This window comes from Petromyzon marinus, unplaced genomic scaffold, assembly GCF_048934315.1.
Source record: "Petromyzon marinus isolate PM22_M1 ecotype Great Lakes invasive population unplaced genomic scaffold, UKy_Petmar_22M1.pri1.0 PM_G_Scaffold_15, whole genome shotgun sequence".
Classification (NCBI taxonomy): Eukaryota; Metazoa; Chordata; class Hyperoartia; order Petromyzontiformes; family Petromyzontidae; genus Petromyzon; species Petromyzon marinus.
In genome coordinates this window covers 3,090,385-3,116,437 of record NW_027422706.1, presented here as the reverse complement: position 1 = coordinate 3,116,437, position 26,053 = coordinate 3,090,385, and the positions used below count along the sequence as shown (strand labels likewise).

The following is a 26,053-nucleotide window of genomic DNA, read 5'->3' as shown; positions in this document are numbered from 1 at the left end:
GCATGGCAAAATCCGTGATGTAAAGCGTTCGATTCTTCTGAATAATAATAATAACTTCAACTCGTATCAGCCAAGCATCCTGAGTGCACAACTACAAGAGAACAGCTGATTATTATACAAGGTGAGTTATGTTTTGTACAATTTAAAGTCGAATTGGGGCGGCATATCGTCAAGGGAGGGAGGGTCCACCATGCCTGCAAGATCGCCAGTTCACCAGCATTGAGTGAAGTAAGCCCCTGACCCTGCTGACGAGACACCGAATGTCGAAACCGCTCCAGAGTTTGCTCGTCTTGAAACAATGCTGCCGACTCTTAACTTAAAGCTTTCGTGACTGAAGGAATTCATATTCTTGGGTCGTTCGGTAAAGTCACGTAGATAGGTTCAAAGAAAATCATGATAAAAAATAACAAATAACTATGACGTTTTCTTGCCAACGACAACCGCCTACCCATCAACCAAGACATCAACATCTTCACCTCGCACACCGACTACTCATCGTGTGTGCATTATTTGTTTGGCTCAACATTTTCTTTAAGACTCGGGATGCAATTACAACGTGTCTGGGCGTATCCAGGAGCGCGATGACGACAGCGGGAACAAAGCCGCCTCAGTTGTCACCCGCACGCTCCCTCGTCTTGATCACAGCGGCCGCCCTGATTAACGCTGCGGGTGTAAAAAAATTAGAACCTCACTGTGCGCCGGCTGCTTCACGGTGGGAATTAATGATGCCGTGACGGCATTGGCAAAAAGTGTCAGCCATTGTGTACCGGCGTCATGATGCGGCAAGATTTACCAAATCGGAATTAAAAAAATACCCGCAATTTCCTAAACTTGGATTTCGCATTGCAATCACCGCCCCCCCCGCCCCCCACTATTACGAACACTCGGAAGGATCCTCTTAAAGAAAAAAAATCACGAGACTCAGTGAGGCATTCCCTGTGTAAATAAGCGAACAACAATAATATCAACAAAACAATAACAATGGTCAAACGACAACAACAAGGACAACCCCCACAACTCGCTCGGAGGGGGGAAGAAGACCCCTCTCGTGCGTCTGCTGATCGTCGATAGAACGCGCCGTGCGTGCGGTACACACGCGCGCGCAACACGACGCACAGGCGCGTGGGCGACCGCACACCGTGGGTCAACTCCTCTGCCGAACTGAAGCTGAGTTGGGGCGCTTACCATTGTTGAGCTCCCGGCCGAACATCGTTTTCTCACCCAGCGCCGAGCAATTCCAGTGGCTAAATCGAAACTGGTGCTGGCACTCGCCGATTCCCAGCTGCACGCCCTCGCCGATCACGATGATCGCGTCCGGACGGCTCTGGCACAGTGCCCGCTGACGTGGCGCCAGTCCCGGAATCTTGCTGCAGATGATGTTTGAGCCCAGTGCCATGACCGTGGAAAGTGCCCTGCGGCGATCGGGCAGGCAGACGGACGCACAGGCGTGGACGCATGGACGGACAGACACGCGGCGTGATGTTTCGTGGTACATTCTTGACATTATTTATTCGTCCGTTACGTTTGTCGTTCGTACACGAAGCGTACAGAGTGCAGCCCTGCCATTGCTGGATCGCCAGAGAGTGTTCTGGACTGTCCTCTAGAGCAGACGTTGGCAGCCCGCAGCTCCGGAGATGCACGCGGTGGCTCTACAAGGGCTGCATCATGGCTCGTTATTTATTAAGGACCACCACCGTCTCGTAGTCACACCACTAACGCTTCTATTTTATAAAGACAAAGATCTCCCGTGTAGCCTTAACAAACTGTAGGGCAAGTGCTGTTAGCGAGCACCTATGAAGGCCGGAACGGTACACGAGGGGGGTGGGTGGCCGGCACCACGCCCGACCGCCTTTGTCTCCCCAGTGGCGATGTTTACACACCGCACCAGGTACTCATTTGAGGCTGAGTCGACCTAGGGGAGGCCCAGGACCGGTTCAGATAATCGTCACTGGTGTTGGCCTTGAGCGGGAATCGAACCCGGGTCGCCAGGTTCGTAGCATAGCGCGCTAACCGCTACACTACCGCTCCCCACTGCACGCACACAGAGATGCACACACAGACACTCACCTACACACACACACAGACACACACAGAGACACACACACAGACACTCACCTACACACACACACAGACACACACAGAGACACACAACAACAACAACAACCGCCATTCGCCACTAAGTGGCGGTGACGTCACCACGACGCTTGTGCCAGGCCATGTGCACCTTGAGGCCACGTGAAGTGTCGAACGCCCGCGGGCAGGAGGTCATGGGGCAGACCCAAGTGCCATGGGTCGACTGACTGAGATGACTGAGATGACCTACTGATGCACCACCTGTGCCCCCTACTGTGCCAACCTGCTGTGCTTTAGCCACCCGGCGCTCCGCTCGTTGTTGTGAGCGTCGCTCCTCCGCCCTCCGTTGTGTTTGGAGGGCGACTACCTCCAACTGCCCAGTAGCGTCCTTCACGAGCCTCCTCCACAGAGGCCGATCTTGACACCGCTGGTACCAGTTATTGGCAAGTCCACTCAGCTCCACGTCCTCCTGTACCACATCACTCCATCTCTTCTCTAGCCCGTGCCGCGCCCGTTTAGCCCCCTCGATCCGGCCACACACACCCCACACACACCACACACACCACACACACACCATGCCTGGGCACACACCACACATACCACACACACCACACACACACCACACACACACCACACACACCACACACACCACACACACACCACACACACCACACACACCACACACACACCACACACACACACCACACACACCACACACACACCACACCCACCACACACACACCACACACACCACACACACACCACACACACCACACACACCACACACACACCACACACACCACACACACACACCACACACACCACACACACACCACATACACACCACACACACACCACACACACCACACACACCACACACACACCACACACACCACACACACCACACCACACACACCACACACACCACACACACCACACACACACCACACACACACCACACACACACCACACACTCCACACACACACCACACACTACACACACCACACACACACCACACACACCACACACACCACACACACACCACACACACCACACACACACAACACAAACCACACACACACACACACACACACACCACACACACCACACACACCACACACACACCACACACACCACACACACACCACACACCACACACACCACACACACACAACACACACACACCACACACACCACACACACACCACACACACCACACACACACCACACACACACCACACACACCACACACACACTACACCCACCACACACACACCACACACACCACACACACACCACACACACACCACACACACACACCACACACACTACACACACCACACACACACCACACACACACCACACACACCACACACACACCACACCACACACACACCACACACACCACACACACCACACACACACCATGCCTGGGCACACACCACACACATCACACACACCACACACACACCACACTCACACCACACACCACACACACACCACACACACACCACACACACACCACATACACACCACACACACACCACACACACCACACACACCACACACGCACACCACACACACCACACACACACCACACACTCCACACAAACACCACACACACACCACACACTACACACACCACACACACACCACACACACACCACACACACACACCACACACCCCACACACACCACACACACCACACACACCACACACACACCACACACACACCACACACACCACACACACACCACACACACACCACACACACCACACACACACACCACACCCACCACACACACACCACACACACCACACACACACACCACACACCACACACACACCACACACACACCACACACACCACACACACACCACACACAGACCACACACACACACCACACACACCACACACACACCACATACACACCACACACACACCACACACACCACACACACACCACACACACCACACACCACACACACCACACACACCACACACACACCACACACACACCACACACACACCACACACTACACACACCACACACACACCACACACACACCACACACACCACACACACACAACACAAACCACACACACACCACACACACACACACCACACCCACCACACACACACCACACACACCACACACACACCACACACACCACACACACACCACACACACCACACACACACCACACACACACACCACACACACCACACACACACCACATACACACCACACACACACCACACACACCACACACACCACACACACCACACACACCACACACACACCACACACACACCACACACTCCACACACACACCACACACACACCACACACTACACACACCACACACACACCACACACACCACACACACACCACACACACCACACACACACAACACAAACCACACACACACCACACACACACACACACCACACACACCACACACACACCACACACCACACACACCACACACACACAACACACACACACCACACACACCACACACACACCACACACACCACACACACACCACACACACACCACACACACCACACACACACTACACCCACCACACACACACCACACACACACACCACACACACCACACACACACCACACACACACCACACACACCACACACACACACCACACACACTACACACACACCACACACACACCACACCACACACACACCACACACACCACACACACCACACACACACCATGCCTGGGCACACACCACACACATCACACACACCACACACACACCACACACACACCACACACCACACACACACCACACACACACCACATACACACCACACACACCACACACACCACACACACCACACACGCACACCACACACACCACACACACACCACACACTCCACACAAACACCACACACACACCACACACTACACACACCACACACACACCACACACACACACCACACACCCCACACACACCACACACACACACCACACACACCACACACACACCACACACACACCACACACACACCACACACACACACACACACCACACACACACCACACACACCACACACACACACACACCCACCACACACACACCACACACACCACACACACACCACACACACCACACACACACCACACACACACCACACACACCACACACACACCACACACACACCACACACACACCACACACACACCACATACACACCACACACACACCACACACACCACACACACCACACACACACCACACACACCACACACACACCACACACACCACACACACCACACACACACCACACACACACCACACACTCCACACACACACCACACACACACCACATACTACACACACCACACACACACCACACACACCACACACACACCACACACACACAACACAAACCACACACACACCACACACACACACACCACACCCACCACACACACACCACACACACACCACACACACCACACACACACCACACACACACCACACACACCACACACACACCACACACACACACCACACACACCACACACACACCACATACACACCACACACACACACCACACACACCACACACACACCACACACACCACACACACACAACACAAACCACACACACACCACACACACACACACCACACACACCACACACACACCACACACACCACACACACACCACACACCACACACACCACACACACACAACACACACACACACCACACACACCACACACACCACACACACACCACACACACACACCACACACACACTACACCCACCACACACACCACACACACACCACACACACACACCACACACACCACACACACACCACACACACACCACACACACCACACACACACACCACACACACTACACACACACCACACACACACCACACCACACACACACCACACACACCACACACACCACACACACACCATGCCTGGGCACACACCACACACATCACACACACCACACACACACCACACACACACCACACACCACACACACACCACACACACACCACATACACACCACACACACCACACACACCACACACACCACACACGCACACCACACACACCACACACACACCACACACTCCACACAAACACCACACACACACCAAACACTACACACACCACACACACACCACACACACACACCACACACCCCACACACACCACACACACACACCACACACACCACACACACACCACACACACACCACACACACACCACACACACCACACACACACCACACACACACCACACACACCACACACACACACCACACCCACCACACACACACCACACACACCACACACACACCACACACACCACACACACACCACACACACACCACACACACCACACACACACCACACACACACCACACACACACCACATACACACCACACACACACCACACACACCACACACACACCACACACACCACACACACCACACACACCACACACACACCACACACACACCACACACTCCACACACACACCACACACACACCACACACTACACACACCACACACACACCACACACACCACACACACACCACACACACCACACACACACAACACAAACCACACACACACCACACACACACACACCACACCCACCACACACACACCACACACACCACACACACCACACACACACCACACACACCACACACACCACACACACACCACACACACACCACACACACACACCACACACACCACACACACACCACATACACACCACACACACACCACACACACCACACACACACCACACACACCACACACACACAACACAAACCACACACACACCACACACCACACACACCACACACACACCACACACACCACACACACACCACACACCACACACACCACACACACACAACACACACACACACCACACACACACCACACACACCACACACACACACACACCACACACACTACACCCACCACACACACACCACACACACCACACACACACCACACACACACCACACACACCACACACACACTACACACACACCACACACACCACACACACACCACACCACACACACACACCACACACACCACACACACACCATGCCTGGGCACACACCACACACATCACACACACCACACACACACCACACACCACACACACACCACACACACACCACATACACACCACACACACCACACACACCACACACGCACACCACACACACCACACACACACACCACACACTCCACACAAACACCACACACACACCACACACTACACACACCACACACACACCACACACACACACCACACACCCCACACACACACACACACACACCACACACACCACACACACACCACACACACACCACACACACCACACACACACCACACACACACCACACACACCACACACACACACCACACCCACCACACACACACCACACACACCACACACACACCACACACACCACACACACACCACACACACACCACACACACCACACACACACCACACACACACCACACACACACACACCACACACACACCACATACACACCACACACACACCACACACACCACACACACCACACACACACCACACACACCACACACACACCACACACACCACACACACCACACACACACCACACACACACCACACACTCCACACACACACCACACACACACCACATACTACACACACCACACACACACCACACACACCACACACACACCACACACACCACACACACACAACACAAACCACACACACACCACACACACACACACCACACCCACCACACACACACCACACACACACCACACACACCACACACACACCACACACACACCACACACACCACACACACACCACACACACACACCACACACACCACACACACACCACATACACACCACACACACACCACACACACCACACACACACCACACACACCACACACACACAACACAAACCACACACACACCACACACACACACACCACACACACCACACACACACCACACACACCACACACACACCACACACCACACACACCACACACACACAACACACACACACACCACACACACCACACACACACCACACACACACCACACACACACACCACACACACACTACACCCACCACACACACCACACACACACCACACACACACACCACACACACCACACACACACCACACACACACCACACACACCACACACACACACCACACACACTACACACACACCACACACACACCACACCACACACACCACACACACCACACACACACCATGCCTGGGCACACACCACACACATCACACACACCACACACACACCACACACACACCACACACCACACACACACCACACACACACCACATACACACCACACACACCACACACACCACACACACCACACACGCACACCACACACACCACACACACACCACACACTCCACACAAACACCACACACACACCACACACTACACACACCACACACACACCACACACACACACCACACACCCCACACACACCACACACACACACCACACACACCACACACACACCACACACACACCACACACACCACACACACACCACACACACACCACACACACCACACACACACACCACACCCACCACACACACACCACACACACCACACACACACGACACACACCACACACACACCACACACACACCACACACACCACACACACACCACACACACACCACACACACACCACATACACACCACACACACACCACACACACCACACACACCACACACACCACACACACCACACACACACCACACACACACCACACACTCCACACACACACCACACACACACCACACACTACACACACCACACACACACCACACACACCACACACACACCACACACACCACACACACACAACACAAACCACACACACACCACACACACACACACCACACCCACCACACACACACCACACACACCACACACACCACACACACACCACACACACACCACACACACCACACACACACCACACACACACCACACACACACACCACACACACCACACACACACCACATACACACCACACACACACCACACACACCACACACACACCACACACACCACACACACACAACACAAACCACACACACACCACACACCACACACACCACACACACACCACACACACCACACACACACCACACACCACACACACACAACACACACACACACCACACACACACCACACACACCACACACACACACACACCACACACACTACACCCACCACACACACACCACACACACCACACACACACCACACACACACCACACACACCACACACACACTACACACACACCACACACACCACACACACACCACACCACACACACACACCACACACACCACACACACACCATGCCTGGGCACACACCACACACATCACACACACCACACACACACCACACACCACACACACACCACACACACACCACATACACACCACACACACCACACACACCACACACGCACACCACACACACCACACACACACACCACACACTCCACACAAACACCACACACACACCACACACTACACACACCACACACACACACCACACACACACCACACACACACACCACACACCCCACACACACCACACACACACCACACACACACCACACACACACCACACACACCACACACACACACCACACACACCACACACACCACACACACCACACACACACCACACACCTCGCAGCAGCAAGATGGAGACCTCGGGCCCAATCAACAGCGCCCAGAAGCCCCCGGAAGCCCCCTGAAGCCCCTCCCCCTGAAGCCCCCTCCCCCTAAACCCCCCCTCCCCCTGAACCCCCCCTCCCCCTGAACCCCCCTCCCCCTGACCCCCCTCCCCCTGAAGCCCCTCCCCCTGACACCTCGTGGCTCTCAAATTCGCCATCTTTGCTCGGTCCACCACCCAGCGACTCAGCGCTCATCCATCTTCACGCGACCACTCAAAGTGATTCACCCACCCAGCGTCTCAATCACCCACCCAGCGTCTCAATCATCCACTCAACCACACGTTGATTCACCCACCCAGCGTCTCAATCATCCACAGGTTAATTCACCCACCCACCCGCCATCTCACTCAAGCCAAGCCACTCAACTTTTGCCAATTAGCCCCCTGCCCTGGGTCTCCGTAGTTTGCTCACACGTGGTTTTAAACACACAAATAATTCAGCACTTGTAACTTTCTCATCATCTGAACTCAATAATCTAACCACTCTGCCCCACCACCATCTCACCCAGCCACGAGACTTCTCTCCTGCTCTCCAGAGACCTCACCTGCGGGATAAACTTGTTGTTGTTGTAGTTTTGTTGTTGTTGGTATTATTAAACGATATAAAATCCCTGAATTTTTCAGAGCGGGTTGGAACGCAGCCAAATTGCTATGTGATCGTGTTTCCTGTGGGCGTGGTCGCTGCCCTCCATGGGCGTGGTCTCTGCCCCCCCCGTGGGCGTGGTCGCTGCCCCCCGTGGGCGTGGTCTCTGCCCCCCCCCCCCCGTGGGCATGGTCTCTGTCTCCGTGGGCGTTGGCGCTGTCCCCATGGGCGTGGTCTCTGCCACCTATGGGCGTGGTCGGAGCCCCCCGTGGGCGTGGTCTCTGCCACCTATGGGCGTGGTCGGACCGCCCCATGGGCGTGGTCTCGCTCGTCCACTTTCGCTTCGCTGGGATCGCTGTCTGCTCCTCAGCAGCAAGCACGGCGTGTACAGTGCAGTCGCAACAACACGTACAGTGTGCACTGTGCTTGCGGTACGTACAGTTCGTGACGTGCACTTACAGTGCATACAGTGTGTGCGGTACACCTGAAGTACACACATCCCTGTCTCTCTCCACGTGTCTCTCTCCACGTGTGTCTCTCCACGTGTCTCTCTCTCCACGTCTCTCTCTCCGTGTCTCTCTCCACGTGTCTCTCTCTCCCCGTGTCTCTCTCTCCCCGTGTCTCTCTCCACGTGTCTCTCTCCACGTGTCTCTCTCCCCGTGTCTCCACGTGTCTCTCTCCCCGTGTCTCCACGTGTCTCTCTCCACGTGTCTCTCTCCACGTGTCTCTCTCCACGTGTCTCTCCACGTGTCTCTCTCCACGTGTCTTTCTCTCCACGTGTCTCTCTCCCCGTGCCTCTCTCCACGTGTCTCTCTCTCCCCGTGTCTCTCTCCACGTGTCTCTCTCCACGTGTCTCTCTCTCCCCGTGTCTCTCTCCACGTGTCTTTCTCTCCGTGTCTCTCTCCACGTGTCTCTCTCTCCCCGTGTCTCTCTCCACGTGTCTCTCTCCACGTGTCTCTCTCTCCCCGTGTCTCTCTCCACGTGTCTCTCTCTCCGTGTCTCTCTCCACGTGTCTCTCTCTCCCCGTGTCTCTCTCCACGTGTCTCTCTCTCTCCGTGTCTCCCTCTCCCCGTGTCTCTCTCCCCGTGTCTCTCTCTCTCTCCCCGTGTCTCTCTCCCCGTGTCTCTCCACGTGTCTCTCTCCACGTGTCTCCCTGTCTCTCTCTCCACGTGTCTCTCTCCACGTGTCTCTCCGTGTCTCTCCCCGTGTCTCTCTCACAGTGTCTCTCTCCGTCTCCACGTGTCTCTCTCCACGTGTCTCTCTCCCCGTGTCTCTCCCCGTGTCTCGCTCCCTGTGTCTCTCTCCCCGTGTCTCTCCACGTGTCTCTCTCCACGTGTCTCTCTCCCCGTGTCTCTCCCCGTGTCTCCCCGTGTCTCTCTCCACGTGTCTCTCTCCCCGTGTCTCTGTCTCCCCGTGTCTCTGTCTCCCCGTGTCTCTCTCTGTCTCCCCGTATCTCTCTCTGTTTCCCCGTGTCTCTGTCTCCTCGTGTCTCTCTCTCTGTGTCTCACCGTGTCTCTCTCTGTCTCCCCGTGTCTCTCTCTGTCTCACCGTGTCTCTCTCTGTCTCCCCGTGTCAATCTCAATGATGATGTTGACAATGTTGATGTTGAAGATGTTGACGATGTTGACGACAATGATGATGTTGATGATGTTGACAATGTTGATTGATGTTGAAGATGTTGACGATGTTGACGACAATGATGATGTTGACGATGTTGACGACAGTGATGATGTTGACAATGTTGATGTTGAAGATGTTGACGACAATGATGATGTTGATGATGTTGCAGGAGAAAGTGGCAGAGTTTGCCGTCTGGAAGCGAAGGGGAAGTCCGTGGGATCCAGTGACGTCTACGACCTCCACCAGAGACTCAAGGTCATGCAGAAGTCACGCAGGAACACTCAGGTCAGTGGTGATTGTGGTGGTGATGGTGGTGGTGGTGATAGTGGTGGTAATGGTGGTGATGGTGGTGGTGATGGTGGTGGTGATGGTGGTGGTGATAGTGGTGGTAATGGTGGTGGTGATGGTGATGGAGGTGGTGGTGATGGTGGTGGTGATGGTGGTGGTGATGGAGGTGGTGGTGATGGTGGTGGTGATGGTGGTGGTGATGGCGGTGGTGGTGGTGGTGATGGTGATGGAGGTGGTGGTGATGGTGGTGGTGATGGTGGTGGTGATGGTGGTGGTGGTGATGGTGGTGGTGGTGATGGTGGTGGTGATGGTGGTGATGGTGGTGGTGATGGTGGTGGTGATGGTGGTGGTGGTGGTGATGGTGATTGTGGTGGTAGTGGTGATGGTGGTGGTGGTGGTGATGGTGGTGGTGGTGGTGATGGTGGTGATGGTGGTGGTGGTGATGATGGTGATGGTGGTGGTGATGGTGATGGTAGTGGTGGTGATGGTGGTGGTGGTGGTGATGGTGGTGATGGTAGTGGTGGTGATGGTGGTGGTGATGGTGGTGGTGGTGATGGTGGTGATGATGGTGGTGGTGGTGATGGTGGTGATGATGGTGATGGTGGTGGTGATGGTAGTGGTGGTGATGGTGGTGGTCATGGTGGTGGTGGTGATGGTGGTGATGGTGGTGGTGATGGTGGTGGTGGTGATGGTAATGGTGATGGTGGTGGTGGTGGTCGTGATGGTGATAGTGGTGGTAATGGTGGTGATGGTGGTGGTGATGGTGATTGTGGTGGTAATGGTGATGGTGGTGATGGTGGTGGTGGTGATTGTGGTGGTAATGGTGGTGGTGGTGGTGATGGTGGTGGTGGTGGTGATGGTGGTGGTGGTGATGGTTGTGGTGATGGAGGTGGTGGTGATGGTGGTGGTGATGGGGGTGGTGGTGATGGAGGTGGTGGTGATGGTGGTGGTGGTGATGGTGGTGGTGATGGAGGTGGTGGTGATGGTGGTGGTGATGGTGGTGGTGATGGTGGTGGTGATGGAGGTGGTGGTGGTGGTGATGGTAGTGGTGGTGACGGTGGTGGTGATGGTGGTGGTGATCGTGGTGGTGATGGTGGTGGTGATGGTGGTGGTGATGGTGGTGATGGAGGTGGTGGTGATGGAGGTGGTGGTGATGGAGGTGGTGGTGGAGGTTGTGGTGGTGGTGATGGTGGTGGTAATGGTGATGGTAGTGGTGATGGTGGTGGTGATGGTGGTGGTGATGGTGGTGATGGTGGTGGTGATGGTAGTGGTGATGGTGGTGGTCATGGTGGTGGTGGTGATGGTGGTGATGGAGGTGGTGGTGATGGAGGTGGTGGTGATGGAGGTGGTGGTGGAGGTGGTGATGGTGGTGATGGAGGTTGTGGTGGTGGTGATGGTGGTGGTGATGGTAGTGGTGATGGTGGTGGTGATGGTGGTGGTGATGGTGGTGATGGTGGTGGTGATGGAGGTGGTGGTGATGGAGGTGGTGGTGGAGGTGGTGATGGTGGTGGTGATGAAGGTTGTGGTGATGGTGGTGATGGTAGTGGTGATGGTGGTGATGGTGGTGGTGGTGATGGTGGTGGTGATGGAGGTGGTGGTGATGGTGGTGGTGATGGTGGTGGTGATGGAGGTGGTGATGGTGGTGGTGATGGTGGTGATGGAGGTGGTGGTGATGGTGGTGGTGATGGTGGTGGTGGTGGTGGTGATGGTGGTGGCGATGGTGGTGATGGTGGTGGTGATGGTGGTGGTGATGGTGATAGTGGTGGTAATGGTGGTGATGGTGCTGGTAGTGGTGATTGTGGTGGTAATGGTGGTGGTGATGGTGGTGGTGATGGTGGTGGTGGTGGTGGTGGTGATGGTGGTGGTGGTGATGGAGGTGGTGATGGTGGTGGTGGTGATGGTGGTGATGGTGGTGGTGATGGAGGTGGTGGTGATGAAGGTGGTGGTGATGGTGGTGGTGATGGTGGTGGTGGTGATGGTGATAGTGGTGGTAATGGTGGTGATGGTGGTGGTGGTGATGGCGATTGTGGTGGTAATGGTGATGGTGGTGATGGTGGTGGTGGTGATGGTGGTGGTGGTGATTGTGGTGGTAATGGTGGTGGTGGTGATGGTGGTGGTGATGGTGGTGATGGTGATTGTGGTGGTAATGGTGATGGTGGTGATGGTGGTGGTGGTGTTGATGGTGGTGATTGTGGTGGTGGTGGTGATGGTGGTGGTGATGGTGATTGTGGTGGTAATGGTGATTGTGGTGGTAATGGTGATGGTGGTGATGGTGGTGGTGATGGTGGTGGTGATTGTGGTGGTAATGGTGGTGGTGGTGGTGGTGATGGTGGTGGTGATGGTGGTGGTGATGGTGATTGTGGTGGTGATGGTGATTGTGGTGGTAATGGTGGTGGTGATGGTGGTGGTGGTGATGGAGGAGGTGGTGGTGATGGTGGTGGTGGTGATTGTGGTGGTAATGGTGGTGGTGGTGGTGATTGTGGTAGTGATGGTGGTGGTGATGGTGGTGGTGGTGATGGTGGTGGTGATCGAGGTGGTGGTGATGGAGGTGGTGGTGATGGTGGTGGTGATGGTGGTGATGGTGGTGGTGGTGCTGGTGGTGGTAATGGTGATTGTGGTGGTAATGGTGATGGTGGTGATTGTGGTGGTAATGGTGGTGGTGGTGGTGATGGTGATTGTCGTCGTGATGGTGGTGGTGATGGTGGTGGTGGTGATGGTGGTGGTGATCGAGGTGGTGGTGATGGAGGTGGTGGTGATGGTGGTGATGGTGGTGGTGGTGATGGTGGTGGTAATGGTGATTGTGGTGGTAATGGTGATGGTGGTGATGGTGGTGGTGATGGTGGTGGTGGTGATTGTGGTGGTAATGGTGATGGTGGTGATGGTGGTGGTGATGGTGGTGGTTGTCATTGTGGTGGTAATGGTGGTGGTGGTGATGGTGGTGGTGATGGTGGTGGTAATGGTGATTGTGGTGGTAATGGTGATGGTGGTGATGGTGGTGGTGGTGATGGTGGTGATTGTGGTGGTAATGGTGATGGTGGTGATGGTGGTGGTGATGGTGGTGGTGGTGATTGTGGTGGTAATGGTGGTGGTGATGGTGGTTGTGATGGAGGAGGTGGTGGTGATGGTGGTGGTAGTGATTGTGGTGGTAATGGTGGTGGTGGTGATGGTGATTGTGGTAGTGATGGTGGTGGTGATGGTGGTGGTGGTGATGGTGGTGGTGGTGATGGAGGTAGTGGTGATAGAGGTGGTGGTGATGGTGGTGGTGATGGTGGTGGTGGTGATAGTGGTGGTAATGGTGGTGATGGTGGTGGTGATGGTGATTGTGGTGGTAATGGTGGTGATGGTGGTGGTGATGGTGGTGGTGGTGATTGTGGTGGTAATGGTGGTGGTGATGGTGGTGGTGATGGTGGTGGTGGTGGTGATTGTGGTGGTAATGGTGATGGTGGTGATGGTCGTGGTGGTGATGATGGTGGTGGTGGTGATTGTGGTGGTAATGGTGGTGGTGGTGGTGGTGGTGATGGTGATGGTGGTGGTGATGGTGGTGGTGGTGGTGGAGATGGAGGAGGTGGTTATGATGGTGGTGGTGATGGTGATTGTGGTGGTAATGGTGGTGGTGGTGATGGTGATTGTGGTGGTAATGGTGGTGGTGATGGTGGTGGTGGTGGAGATGGAGGAGGTGGTTATGATGGTGGTGGTGATGGTGATTGTGGTGGTAATGGTGGTGGTGGTGATGGTGATTGTGGTAGTGATGGTGATTGTGGTGGTAATGGTGATGGCGGTGATGGTGGTGGTGGTGATGGTGGTGATTGTGGTGGTAATGGTGGTGGTGGTGATGGTGGTGGTGATGGTGATTGTGGTGGTGATGGTGATTGTGGTGGTAATGGTGGTGGTGATGGTGGTGGTGGTGATGGAGGAGGTGGTGGTGATGGTGGTGGTGATTGTGGTGGTAATGGTGGTGGTGATGGTGATTGTGGTAGTGATGGTGGTGGTGATGGTGATGGAGGTGGTGGTGATGGAGGTGGTGGTGATGGTGGTGGTGATGGTGGTGGTGATAGTGGTGGTAATGGTGGTGATGGTGGTGGTGGTGATGGTGATTGTGTTGGTAATGGTGATGGTGGTGATGGTGGTGGTGGTGATTGTGGTGGTAATGGTGGTGGTGGTGGTGGTGATGGTGGTGGTGATGGTGGTGGTGGTGGTGATGGTGATGGTGGTGGTAATGGTGATGGTGGTGATGGTGGTGGTGGTGGTGATGATGGTGGTGGTGGTGATTGTGGTGGTAATGGTGGTGGTGGTGATGGTGGTGGTGATGATGATTGTGGTGGTAATGGTGATTGTGGTGGTAATGGTGGTAATGGTGATGGTGGTGATTGTGGTGGTAATGGTGATTGTGGTGGTAATGGTGGTAATGGTGATGGTGGTGATTGTGGTGGTAATGGTGATGGTGGTGGTTACTCCCCGAGTCGGAGCTCCGAGGGCTGCGGCAGCCCGTCGACTTGGCACGAGACGAGGTGGCCCAACCAACACCGCCCCGGCTCTGCGTGAGGGCCCCGCGTGCCGACGGGGGCGGCGTGGGGGCACCAGCGGTGTGCACGTCGGGGCGGAGGCGTTTGGCAGCCGGGGGATTCTCCGGCGAGGGAGCGGCGTAGTTGTGCTGCTGCTGGTGCTGGTGGTGCTGGTGGTGGTGCTGCTGGTGCTGGTGGTGGTGGTGCTGGTGGTGGTGCTGCTGCTGGTGCTGCTGCTGGTGCTGCTGCTGCTGGTGCTGGTGGTGGTGCTGCTGGTGCTGGTGGTGCTGCTGCTGGTGCTGCTGTTGCTGCTGGTGGTGGTGCTGCTGCTGCTGGTGCTGGTGGTGGTGCTGCTGGTGCTGGTGGTGGTGGTGCTGGTGGTGGTGCTGGTGGTGGTGCTGGTGGTGGTGCTGCTGCTGGTGGTGCTGGTGGTGGTGCTGCTGCTGCTGGTGGTGCTGCTGCTGGTGCTGCTGGTGGTGGTGCTGCTGGTGCTGGTGGTGGTGGTGCTGGTGGTGGTGCTGCTGCTGCTGCTGGTGCTGGTGGTGGTGCTGCTGGTGCTGGTGGTGCTGCTGCTGGTGCTGTTGTTGCTGCTGGTGGTGGTGCTGCTGCTGGTGCTGGTGGTGGTGCTGCTGGTGCTGGTGGTGGTGGTGCTGGTGGTGGTGCTGGTGGTGGTGCTGGTGGTGGTGCTGCTGCTGGTGGTGCTGGTGGTGGTGCTGCTGCTGCTGCTGGTGGTGCTGCTGCTGGTGCTGCTGGTGGTGGTGCTGCTGGTGCTGGTGGTGGTGGTGCTGGTGGTGGTGCTGCTGCTGCTGCTGCTGGTGCTGGTGGTGGTGCTGCTGGTGCTGGTGGTGGTGGTGCTGGTGGTGGTGCTGGTGTTGGTGCTGCTGCTGGTGGTGCTGGTGGTGCTGGTGGTGGTGCTGCTGGTGGTGCTGGTGGTGGTGCTGCTGCTGGTGGTGCTGGTGGTGGTGCTGGTGGTGGTGGTGCTGCTGGTGGTGCTGCTGTTGCTGCTGGTGGTGGTGGTGCTGGTGGTGGTGCTGCTGGTGCTGCTGCTGCTGCTGGTGGTGCTGTTGCTGCTGCTGGTGCTGGTGGTGGTGCTGCTGGTGGTGGTGCTGCTGCTGCTGCTGGTGGTGCTGGTGGTGGTGCTGGTGCTGCTGGTGCTGCTGCTGCTGCTGGTGCTGCTGCTGCTGCTGCTGGTGGTGCTGCTGCTGGTGGTGCTGGTGGTGCTGCTGCTGGTGGTGCTGCTGGTGCACGGGCGGGATGTGGCCGCGCGATGTGTAGGCCGGGGCGGATCGCTGCTGCTACTTTCGCACCGTACGTAGCCAACCGTGCTCATCGGAGGTGTGGGCAGCGGGCGGGCAAGGACAACAACAAACTAACACGGCACACAAAGCGGTTCTAGCCAAATAAAGTTTTCAATCTAGATTTAAAAAGTGAATATAGCTCCAGTTGCTTCCTAATATCGGAAGGGTGTTGCAGACCGCCGCAGAAGCGCGTAAGATGCAGTGACCATCATTAGACCTCCTTTGCCAGTACCAAAATATAATAATAACAACACATTTTTACTGATTTAAAGCTTTCGTGACTGCAGTAATTCATATTTTTAGCTCTTTCGGTGAAGTCACGTTGAAGGGAAACCATTTTTTATTGTTTTATATATATTTTATTATTTTATTGTGTTCCCTTCAACGTGACTTTACGGAAAGAGCTAAGAATAATAATGACATTAATTTAAAGCTTTTGTGACTGCAGGGATTCATATTCTTGGTTCTTTCGGTAAAGTCACCACCACGTAGAAGGGAAACGATAAAAAAATAAAAATATAAAACAATACAATTAAATCACGACGTTTCGACTGCAACACAAGAAGCAATCATCATCAGGTGTGAAAACCACAGCAATCATCATCAGGTGTGAAAACCACAGCAATCATCATCAGGTGTGAAAACCACAGCAATCATCATCAGGTGTGAAAACCACAGCAATCATCATCAGGTGTGAAAACCACAGCAATCATCATCAGGTGTGAAAACCACAGCAATCATCATCAGGTGTGAAAGCCACAGCAATCATCATCAGGTGTAAAAGCCACAGCCCTCCCACCCACTCACGCGTCCTACCCACGCAGATGACGTAATGTTGTTAACTCGCCCGCTCGCAGCTGTTTGTAATTAATTAATTATTGCACTAAGCCGTTGTGTCAACAAGCAGCAGGCGCTCAGAATCAATTAATGATCAATTTAATTATTTATTTGTAAGTGCGCGCGCCGTACCCACACTGATCGGAGTCACCCACACAACACAGCAGTGCGCCCGATCGCTGTCCCACCGCTCTTTACCCCTCTGTAAGAGCCATGAGACAGAAAGCGAGTGTATTATTGTTTCCGTATATACATTTGATGTACGTCCGTCACACATTTGTTGACGGACTGGTTATATTCATATTCTTAGCTCTTTCGGTAAAGTCATGTTGAAGGGAAACAATAAAATAACAAAATATATATATAAAACAATAAAAATTCTCACGACGTTTCGACCATAACGCAAACGGTCGTCATCAGGTGTGTCTGGTTATATTTTGATTTGGAATATCCCCAACTGTGTAGAAATCCCCCCTGTGGTTAGACGCTCCTTTGGTTGAACCCATGACGTCACTTCCGGTTTTCACAGCATAAACGGGGGGCTACGGGAAGAGCCGGTGGGGAGCGAGTGGATACAGTCGTTTGACCGTGCGACAGGGATGATACAGCACGTGAACAGGCGATGATATAACTTTAGAAAACGCCCATTTTTGTGCAACTGAGAAATAAAGAAACGGTTTGATTCAAGACGCCTCAAACATGCGCCAAGACTCTTTTGCTCCGACAAGTTAAGGCGTAGCTTGTTTTTTCGGTACAAGGAAGCTGCGCCTACACCCTCTTCATGCACAACGCGTCAACCCAATTCGCCCTCCTTCCCCCCTTATGTCCTCACAGCCCGTTAGTCCCCGGGTCACGTGATGCCATCCTGCGCGCGTCCAATCAAATCCTTTCTCTTGAATCCTCCTATATGCCTAGGGGCTGTTCCCTCCCACCCCACTGTTTACACCGCCGCAGGGTGCTCGCCTTTGGGCACCGTCCCCCGTGCTGCGCGTGCTTCATCGCGGCCGGCCTGTAAAGCTCTACCCCCCCTTTTGGGGGGGGGGGGGCCCGTGTAATCCGGTTCTGGGGGGCTCGGCCAATCTCCCGGTCCGGGGAAACCGCGGGACGTCCCTGCTGGGGCGTCCTCGGGTGAAAACCCATCGCACCAGGCGATCCCTCCTCGCGACCCTACGGGGGTGCATGCGGGTGTTTAGTGGGGCGTGCGTGAGTTCGTGGGGGGGGGGGTGGGGGGGGGTGGTGCGAGGAGAGGGTAGCGCCGGCCCGAGTTGCTCCGCTGGCGGTGGCACCAAAGTTGCACCCGAATTCAAGAGCCGAATGGCTCACAGGGCTCTAGCAATATAAATGAAACTGAAAAACTGAACTCTCCGCCAATTACAGGATAGTGTTGTTGTGGTGAGATTAATCCATTTCTCGCGGCCCTGTTTCCCAACTCTACTGTGCCCTTTATTCTTAAATGCTGCGCTGCATTTGCGGCGTGCGAGACGCGGCTCGCTGAATTTTTGGGCAGTCTGTGACCTTCTCGCTTGCACTCCTCCGATCGAGGCAACTTTTGACTTTTCAACGAATACCCCCTTTTAAAAAAAATAGTTGTGTAAAACGCTGGAATTAATTTTGAACTGTTGTTCACTTTCCTAAAATCTGGCACGACCGCGTAGGCACGTGGTTTATTTTGTAAACCCACTTAATGAAATTGAAATGTGAATTATTAACAGCACTAGTAGCTGTTACTACCCGGCTTCGCCCGGGACTTGGATTCACCACACCCGGCCGGCCTTTGTCTCCCCAGTGGCGATGTTCACACACCACAACAATTACTCGTTTGAGGCTGAGTCGACCTAGGGGAGGCCCAGGACCGGTACAAATAATCGTCACCGGTGGTGGCCGTGAGCGGGAATCGAACTCGAGTTGCCGGGTTCGTAGCGCGGCGTAGCGCTAACCACTACGCTACAATGCGTTAGGCTTCCACATGCGCGGGTCACGTGACAGATTTGACGTTACAGCTCACTTGCCGTGCAAACAAACAAGCATTATTGAGCTCCCCTAAAAAAAAATAAAGTGTATTTTTATAATGTTTGCATGGTGTACAGTCTGGAAGGTACCCACATGGCAAATTTCAAGTTTGTTGCATGTGGGGAAGTACGCTAAACATTTTGAACAGACACACACAATCACAACTTTGCCTTTTACATATATGGAGATGACGTATTGAGTGAAATGTTTGCTCGCTTTGTTAACGACGCTGCTGCATTCTTTATTGTTTGTTGCTTATTTACAGGCGAGACCGGCCCCCTGCTGAATACTTTTAAGCGCCACATCAACAAGGAGGGTGTAATACAAACCCCCTCCCCGGCGTGTCGCGTGACGAAAGTAGCGGCGGCACATGTGGACGTAGAAGGGCGGCCGCGGGGCTGCTGCTGCCAATAAACTTCGGCGCCGGGTGCGGCCGCGGCCCCGCACGCGATGGCTGCCGGCGGGGATCGCGACTTCGACCGCTGCCAGCCCTTCTTCTACTTCTTCTTCTACGACGACGACGACGATGACCGCGCCTGGGACTTCAACCAGTCCACGGCGCCCGGCGAGGACATTTGGAAAAAGTTCGAGCTCCTGCCCACGCCGCCCCTGCCGCCGAACTGGGCGCGCCCGACGCCGTTGCTGCCCTCGGGCGGCCCGTGCCACGGCGGCACCGCCGGCTCGCCGGACGACGACGACGCCGAGGGCCCCGGCGCCCTATCGGACCCCATCCACGGCGCGGAAGCCGTGGTGCTGCGGGACTGCATGTGGAGCGGCTTGGACTCGGCCGGAGCCACGCCGGATAAGTCGGCGACCGAGAAGCCGGCCGCCGAGAAGTTGGGGGGCCTCGCCGGCGGCGCGTCTCTGCCCTCCGCGCGCCTGCCCGCGGCCTCCCGCGCCGTGCCCCCGGAGCCGGGTCCCGGCGGCGGGAGCCCCGGGGAGGGCGGCCGCGCGGGGGTCGGCGGAGCGGGGCCCTGCTCCGTCCCGCTCGTGGCGACCTCGGCCGTGGTGGACCCTGCGGACTTGCACGGTGCTTTGTGTTGTGTGTTTTTTTATTGGGTCGTGTGTTAGCTTGTTCATCTTCGTTTGCAATAAACTTAAAGTTTTGATTTAAAGCTTTCGTGACTGCAGTAATTCATATTCTTAGTTCTTTCGGTAAAGTCAAACGGTCGTTTGTGTTATGGTCGAAACGTCGTGAGAATTTTTATTGTTTTATATATATTTTATTATTTTGTTGTTTCCCTTCAACGTGACTTTACCGAAAGAACTAAGGATATAAACTTAAAGTTGTCAAGTTAACTTACACGAATGTTGCGTGTGTCCTTGCACCATTTCAACAGGTCGTGCACCTGTGCAAGTTTAGGTTTATAATGTTGAATTCTTCTACGTTGCGTTGCTGACGTGTACACGTTTCCCTTCTGCAGACGACGACGACGACGATGAGGAAGATGGAGAGATTGACGTGGTGACCGTGGAGAGCGTGGCGGTACGCGCCGTGTACAACACAAACACGGTCCGCCAGTACAACCAGCAGCAGCAGCAGCAGCGATCCGCCCCGGCCTACGCATCGCGCGGCCACATCCCGCTCGTGCACCAGCACCACAACCACGCCGCTCCCCCGCCGGAGAATCCCCCGGCCGCCAAACGCTTCGGCCCCGACCCGCGCCCCGCTGGTGCCGCCGTGCCGCCCCTGTCGTACCGGGCGTGGTGGCGCACGCACAACCACCTCGAGCGGCAGCGGCGTCGCGACATCAGGAACGGCTTCCTGCGGCTGCGTGATCACGTCCCGGAGCTGGCGCACAACGGCAAGGCGGGCACGCTGCAGATCCTGCAGAAAGCGACGGAATACTCGCGCACCCTGCGGCGTCAGGAGGAGCAACTCGAGGAGACGAAACGGCAGCTGAAAATTCGACAGCGGGAGCTACTGAAGAGGCTGGAAAGCGCGAGGAACTCACAGGCCAAGCGGTCTTGATTTGCGTCTTGTTTAAAGAGTTTAAACCAAAGGTAACTTTTGTTTTGATATTGGACTAAAACCTCTGGCAACCAGCACAGTTTAGCCACTTTGCTATTTCGTGATTTTGTATCCACTGTGACCTCGTTCGCAACATGATGCCTTTGAATATTTGACTGCCAAGGTTTGAGTTGATGGGAATGGTTGTTATACCTCAATAGACATTTCTGCACAAATGATGCCTCAATTTTGCAAAGACTGCCATTAATGCTGTTTCATGGCGTTATTCATGTTATTTAAAAAAAAATCGTTGTTTTTGTTATATATTTTCATATATATTTTGCCTACATTTTCCATATAACATGGAAAATGTAGGCACCAAAAAGTTGCTATATAATTACCCAGGGTTTTTGTAAGATTTAGCACGAGTAACTTTTTGTACAAAGTTGTACATGTCAATAAGTGCACAAGTTATATTTAGTAACCTTTTATGAATGTCCTTAAAACGTGGGGTTTTCTTGCTTACTTTGCATGGCTAATAAACTTGGTCTTTTGCAGTTGGCGTGTAGCTGAAAGCGGGCTTAGCAGCTGTAAAAGCATTCATTACAGCACTTGATATACCACAGTATATATGTTTTTCTTATCGGAACATCTAAATAAAGCCCATTATTATTGTTTTGCACCCTTTTGTACACTTGCCTTCACTTAAAAATGCATGGATATCAAACGGATAGAGTGAAACCTTGGATTGCGAGTTTACTGGGTCTGCGAGTGTTTTGCAAGACGAGCAACAATTGTAAGTAAATCTTAATTTGATAAACGAGCGAGGGTCTTCCAATACGAGCAGCACGTTTACACGCTTTGTACTGCCGAGCATCACGTGATCACAACTGATATTCGAGTGCTTTGATGTACGAGTGCTTTGGATTACAAACACGTTTACGGAACGAATTGTGCTCGCGATCCTAAGGTTTTACTGTACTTTTGATTTAAAGCTTTCGTGACTGCGGGGATTCATATTCTTGGTTCTTTCGGTAAAGTCACGTTGAAGGGAAACAATAAAATATATATAAAACAATAAAATTCTCACGACGTTTCGACTGTAACACAAACAGTCATCATCAGGTGTGAAAACCAACGGCAAGAAACATTTGAAAGAAGTGGCGGTTTGTATTTATTTATTTTTAAACGTTAGCACCACGGATAGCGATTTGACAGTTTGTTTAGAAGGACGAGTCCATCTATGTTCAGAAAAGAGGAGGGGGGGAGACGAAAATTTAATGTATGCTGTCTGAAAGCCACCGTAAGCGTGAACAATCAATTATGATCCGAAATGGTTTATCAAATCCTTCCAATGATTGCTAAGCCAGAATCCATCTTCTCGGTTGAAATTGTCTCTGTGTTTGTATATGTGGATAGCCTCATGAACGAATCTCTCATGGTAGCCCGATGGCTCAATGACTCAATTTCCCCCTACCCCGGGGTCCCATCGCTCCCCTAGGGGAAGGGTACTGGGGAGGTCCCTAGCACATCCGCAGGCTACCCTAGCCTGGTGCTCATTTCCCCCTAAGCCTGGGTCCCATCGCTCCCCCAGGGGTAGGGTACTGGGGAGGTCCCTAGCACACCCGCAGGCTACCCTAGCCTGGTGCTCATTTCCCCCTAAGCCCGGGTCCCATCGCTCCCCCAGGGGTAGGGTACTGGGGAGGTCCCTAGCACACCCACAGGCTACCCTAGCCTGGTGCCAATCTCCCCCTACCCCGGGGTCCCATCGCTCCCCCAGGGGTAGGGTATTGGGGAGGTCCCTAGCACACCCGCAGGCTACCCTAGCCTGGTGCTCATTTCCCCCTAAGCCTGGGTGCCATCGCTCCCCCAGGGGTAGGGTACTGGGGAGGTCCCTAGCACACCTGCAGGCTACCCTAGCCTGGTGCCAATCTCCCCCTAAGCCTGGGTCACAGCTTCCAACTTCACACTTTTCTGGCTCCTCGCGACCACCTCGTTCACGTCACGGGTGCCCAACCTTGAATACCCCAGGGGGACATGACGTCACCGTCCCCGCCCGCCGTGCAGTGACGTCACTCTCTGACGTCACTGCACCGGAGGGGTGATCGTGACGTCATTAATTAATACTCTACAAAGGTTTGAACACGTTTCTCAGGTTATTCCAATAGTGGGATAAACAGCAGGTGCAAACACTGCTTGATAAACACGATTTTGGTCACGAGATAGACTCCGTGAGACGTAATAACGTGCCAGAAACCCCCGTGTTTTTTTAGTTCATAGTTCATTTATTTGGTATAGCCCTGTGAGCCATTCGGCTCTTGAATCGGGTGCAACCGCAACAAACAAAAAAACATGAACAGGAAAACATCTTAAAGTGACTTTGTGTGACTGTGCAAACAAGGAGGAGGCTTCGATGCCCTCCGTCTAATCGCCCTCGTAATCAATGGCACAGGGCTTCATCTAAAAACATAAATATCTCTACGTGGCAGTGAGTCTCCTGCTCCTCGAACATCTTCGTGAGCCAGACACCGGCACCAGGTGTTGCTGGCCACACGCTGCAATGCAATGAAATGCCCACACTGCCCTGTGCTGTATAGCCTTTTAAATATTCGTAGGGCGCGTACAATTTGTCGCATGCGAGTCTTCTCATGGCGGGCCTATTGGTATTGGAATATAGGAATAGGTTTTACCCTTTTAACTGGCACAAAACACCAATGGAGACTAGGCTCTAAGAAAAGCTGTCTCGGGTGTGGACCAATCAAATTCAAGGACAGTGCATATTATTATCAGAGTTGTCTTTTTTGTTTGCATTTTGACTGCTTGTGTTGTGGTCATTGCAAACATGACGCCTTGAATAAAGGTGTCAGTTTTTGTGCCAGTTAAAAAGGGTAAAACCTATTCCTATATCTTGTTTCTGGCAAAGGAGGTCTCATAACGTATTGGTATTGTTACTACTCACGGAAGTTTAGAACCCACGAAGAATTGTCACGTACGCTTCATGGGAGCACGT

At 54.1% G+C, this 26,053-nt stretch overlaps 2 protein-coding genes and 1 pseudogene across 2 annotated transcripts in view; 1 reads left to right on the top strand and 2 right to left on the bottom strand.

Annotated features, from left to right (window-relative positions):
- The window catches only part of LOC142910692 (protein Wnt-7b-like), a 33,016-nt gene extending 22,408 nt beyond the window's left edge, over positions 1-10,608 (bottom strand). Inside the window, exons 1-2 of the mRNA XM_076060086.1 lie at positions 10,500-10,608; positions 1,186-1,412 (exon numbers count right to left, since the gene is read on the bottom strand). Of these exons, the coding sequence (XP_075916201.1) occupies positions 1,186-1,396 (211 nt within the window). The 5' untranslated portion in view covers positions 1,397-1,412; positions 10,500-10,608. The remainder of the gene's footprint in view (positions 1-1,185; positions 1,413-10,499) is intronic.
- A 208-nt stretch (positions 10,609-10,816) lies between these two features.
- LOC142910691 (N-myc proto-oncogene protein-like) lies at positions 10,817-23,725 on the top strand. The gene is made up of 4 exons (XM_076060085.1): positions 10,817-10,968; positions 12,327-12,442; positions 21,358-22,122; positions 22,517-23,725. Exons 3-4 carry the CDS (start codon positions 21,543-21,545, stop codon positions 23,062-23,064), a joined length of 1,128 nt encoding a protein of 375 aa, XP_075916200.1. The 5' UTR covers positions 10,817-10,968; positions 12,327-12,442; positions 21,358-21,542; the 3' UTR covers positions 23,065-23,725.
- On the bottom strand, positions 12,634-20,081 carry LOC142910730 (uncharacterized; annotated as a pseudogene).
- Positions 23,726-26,053: the final 2,328 nt, after the last annotated feature.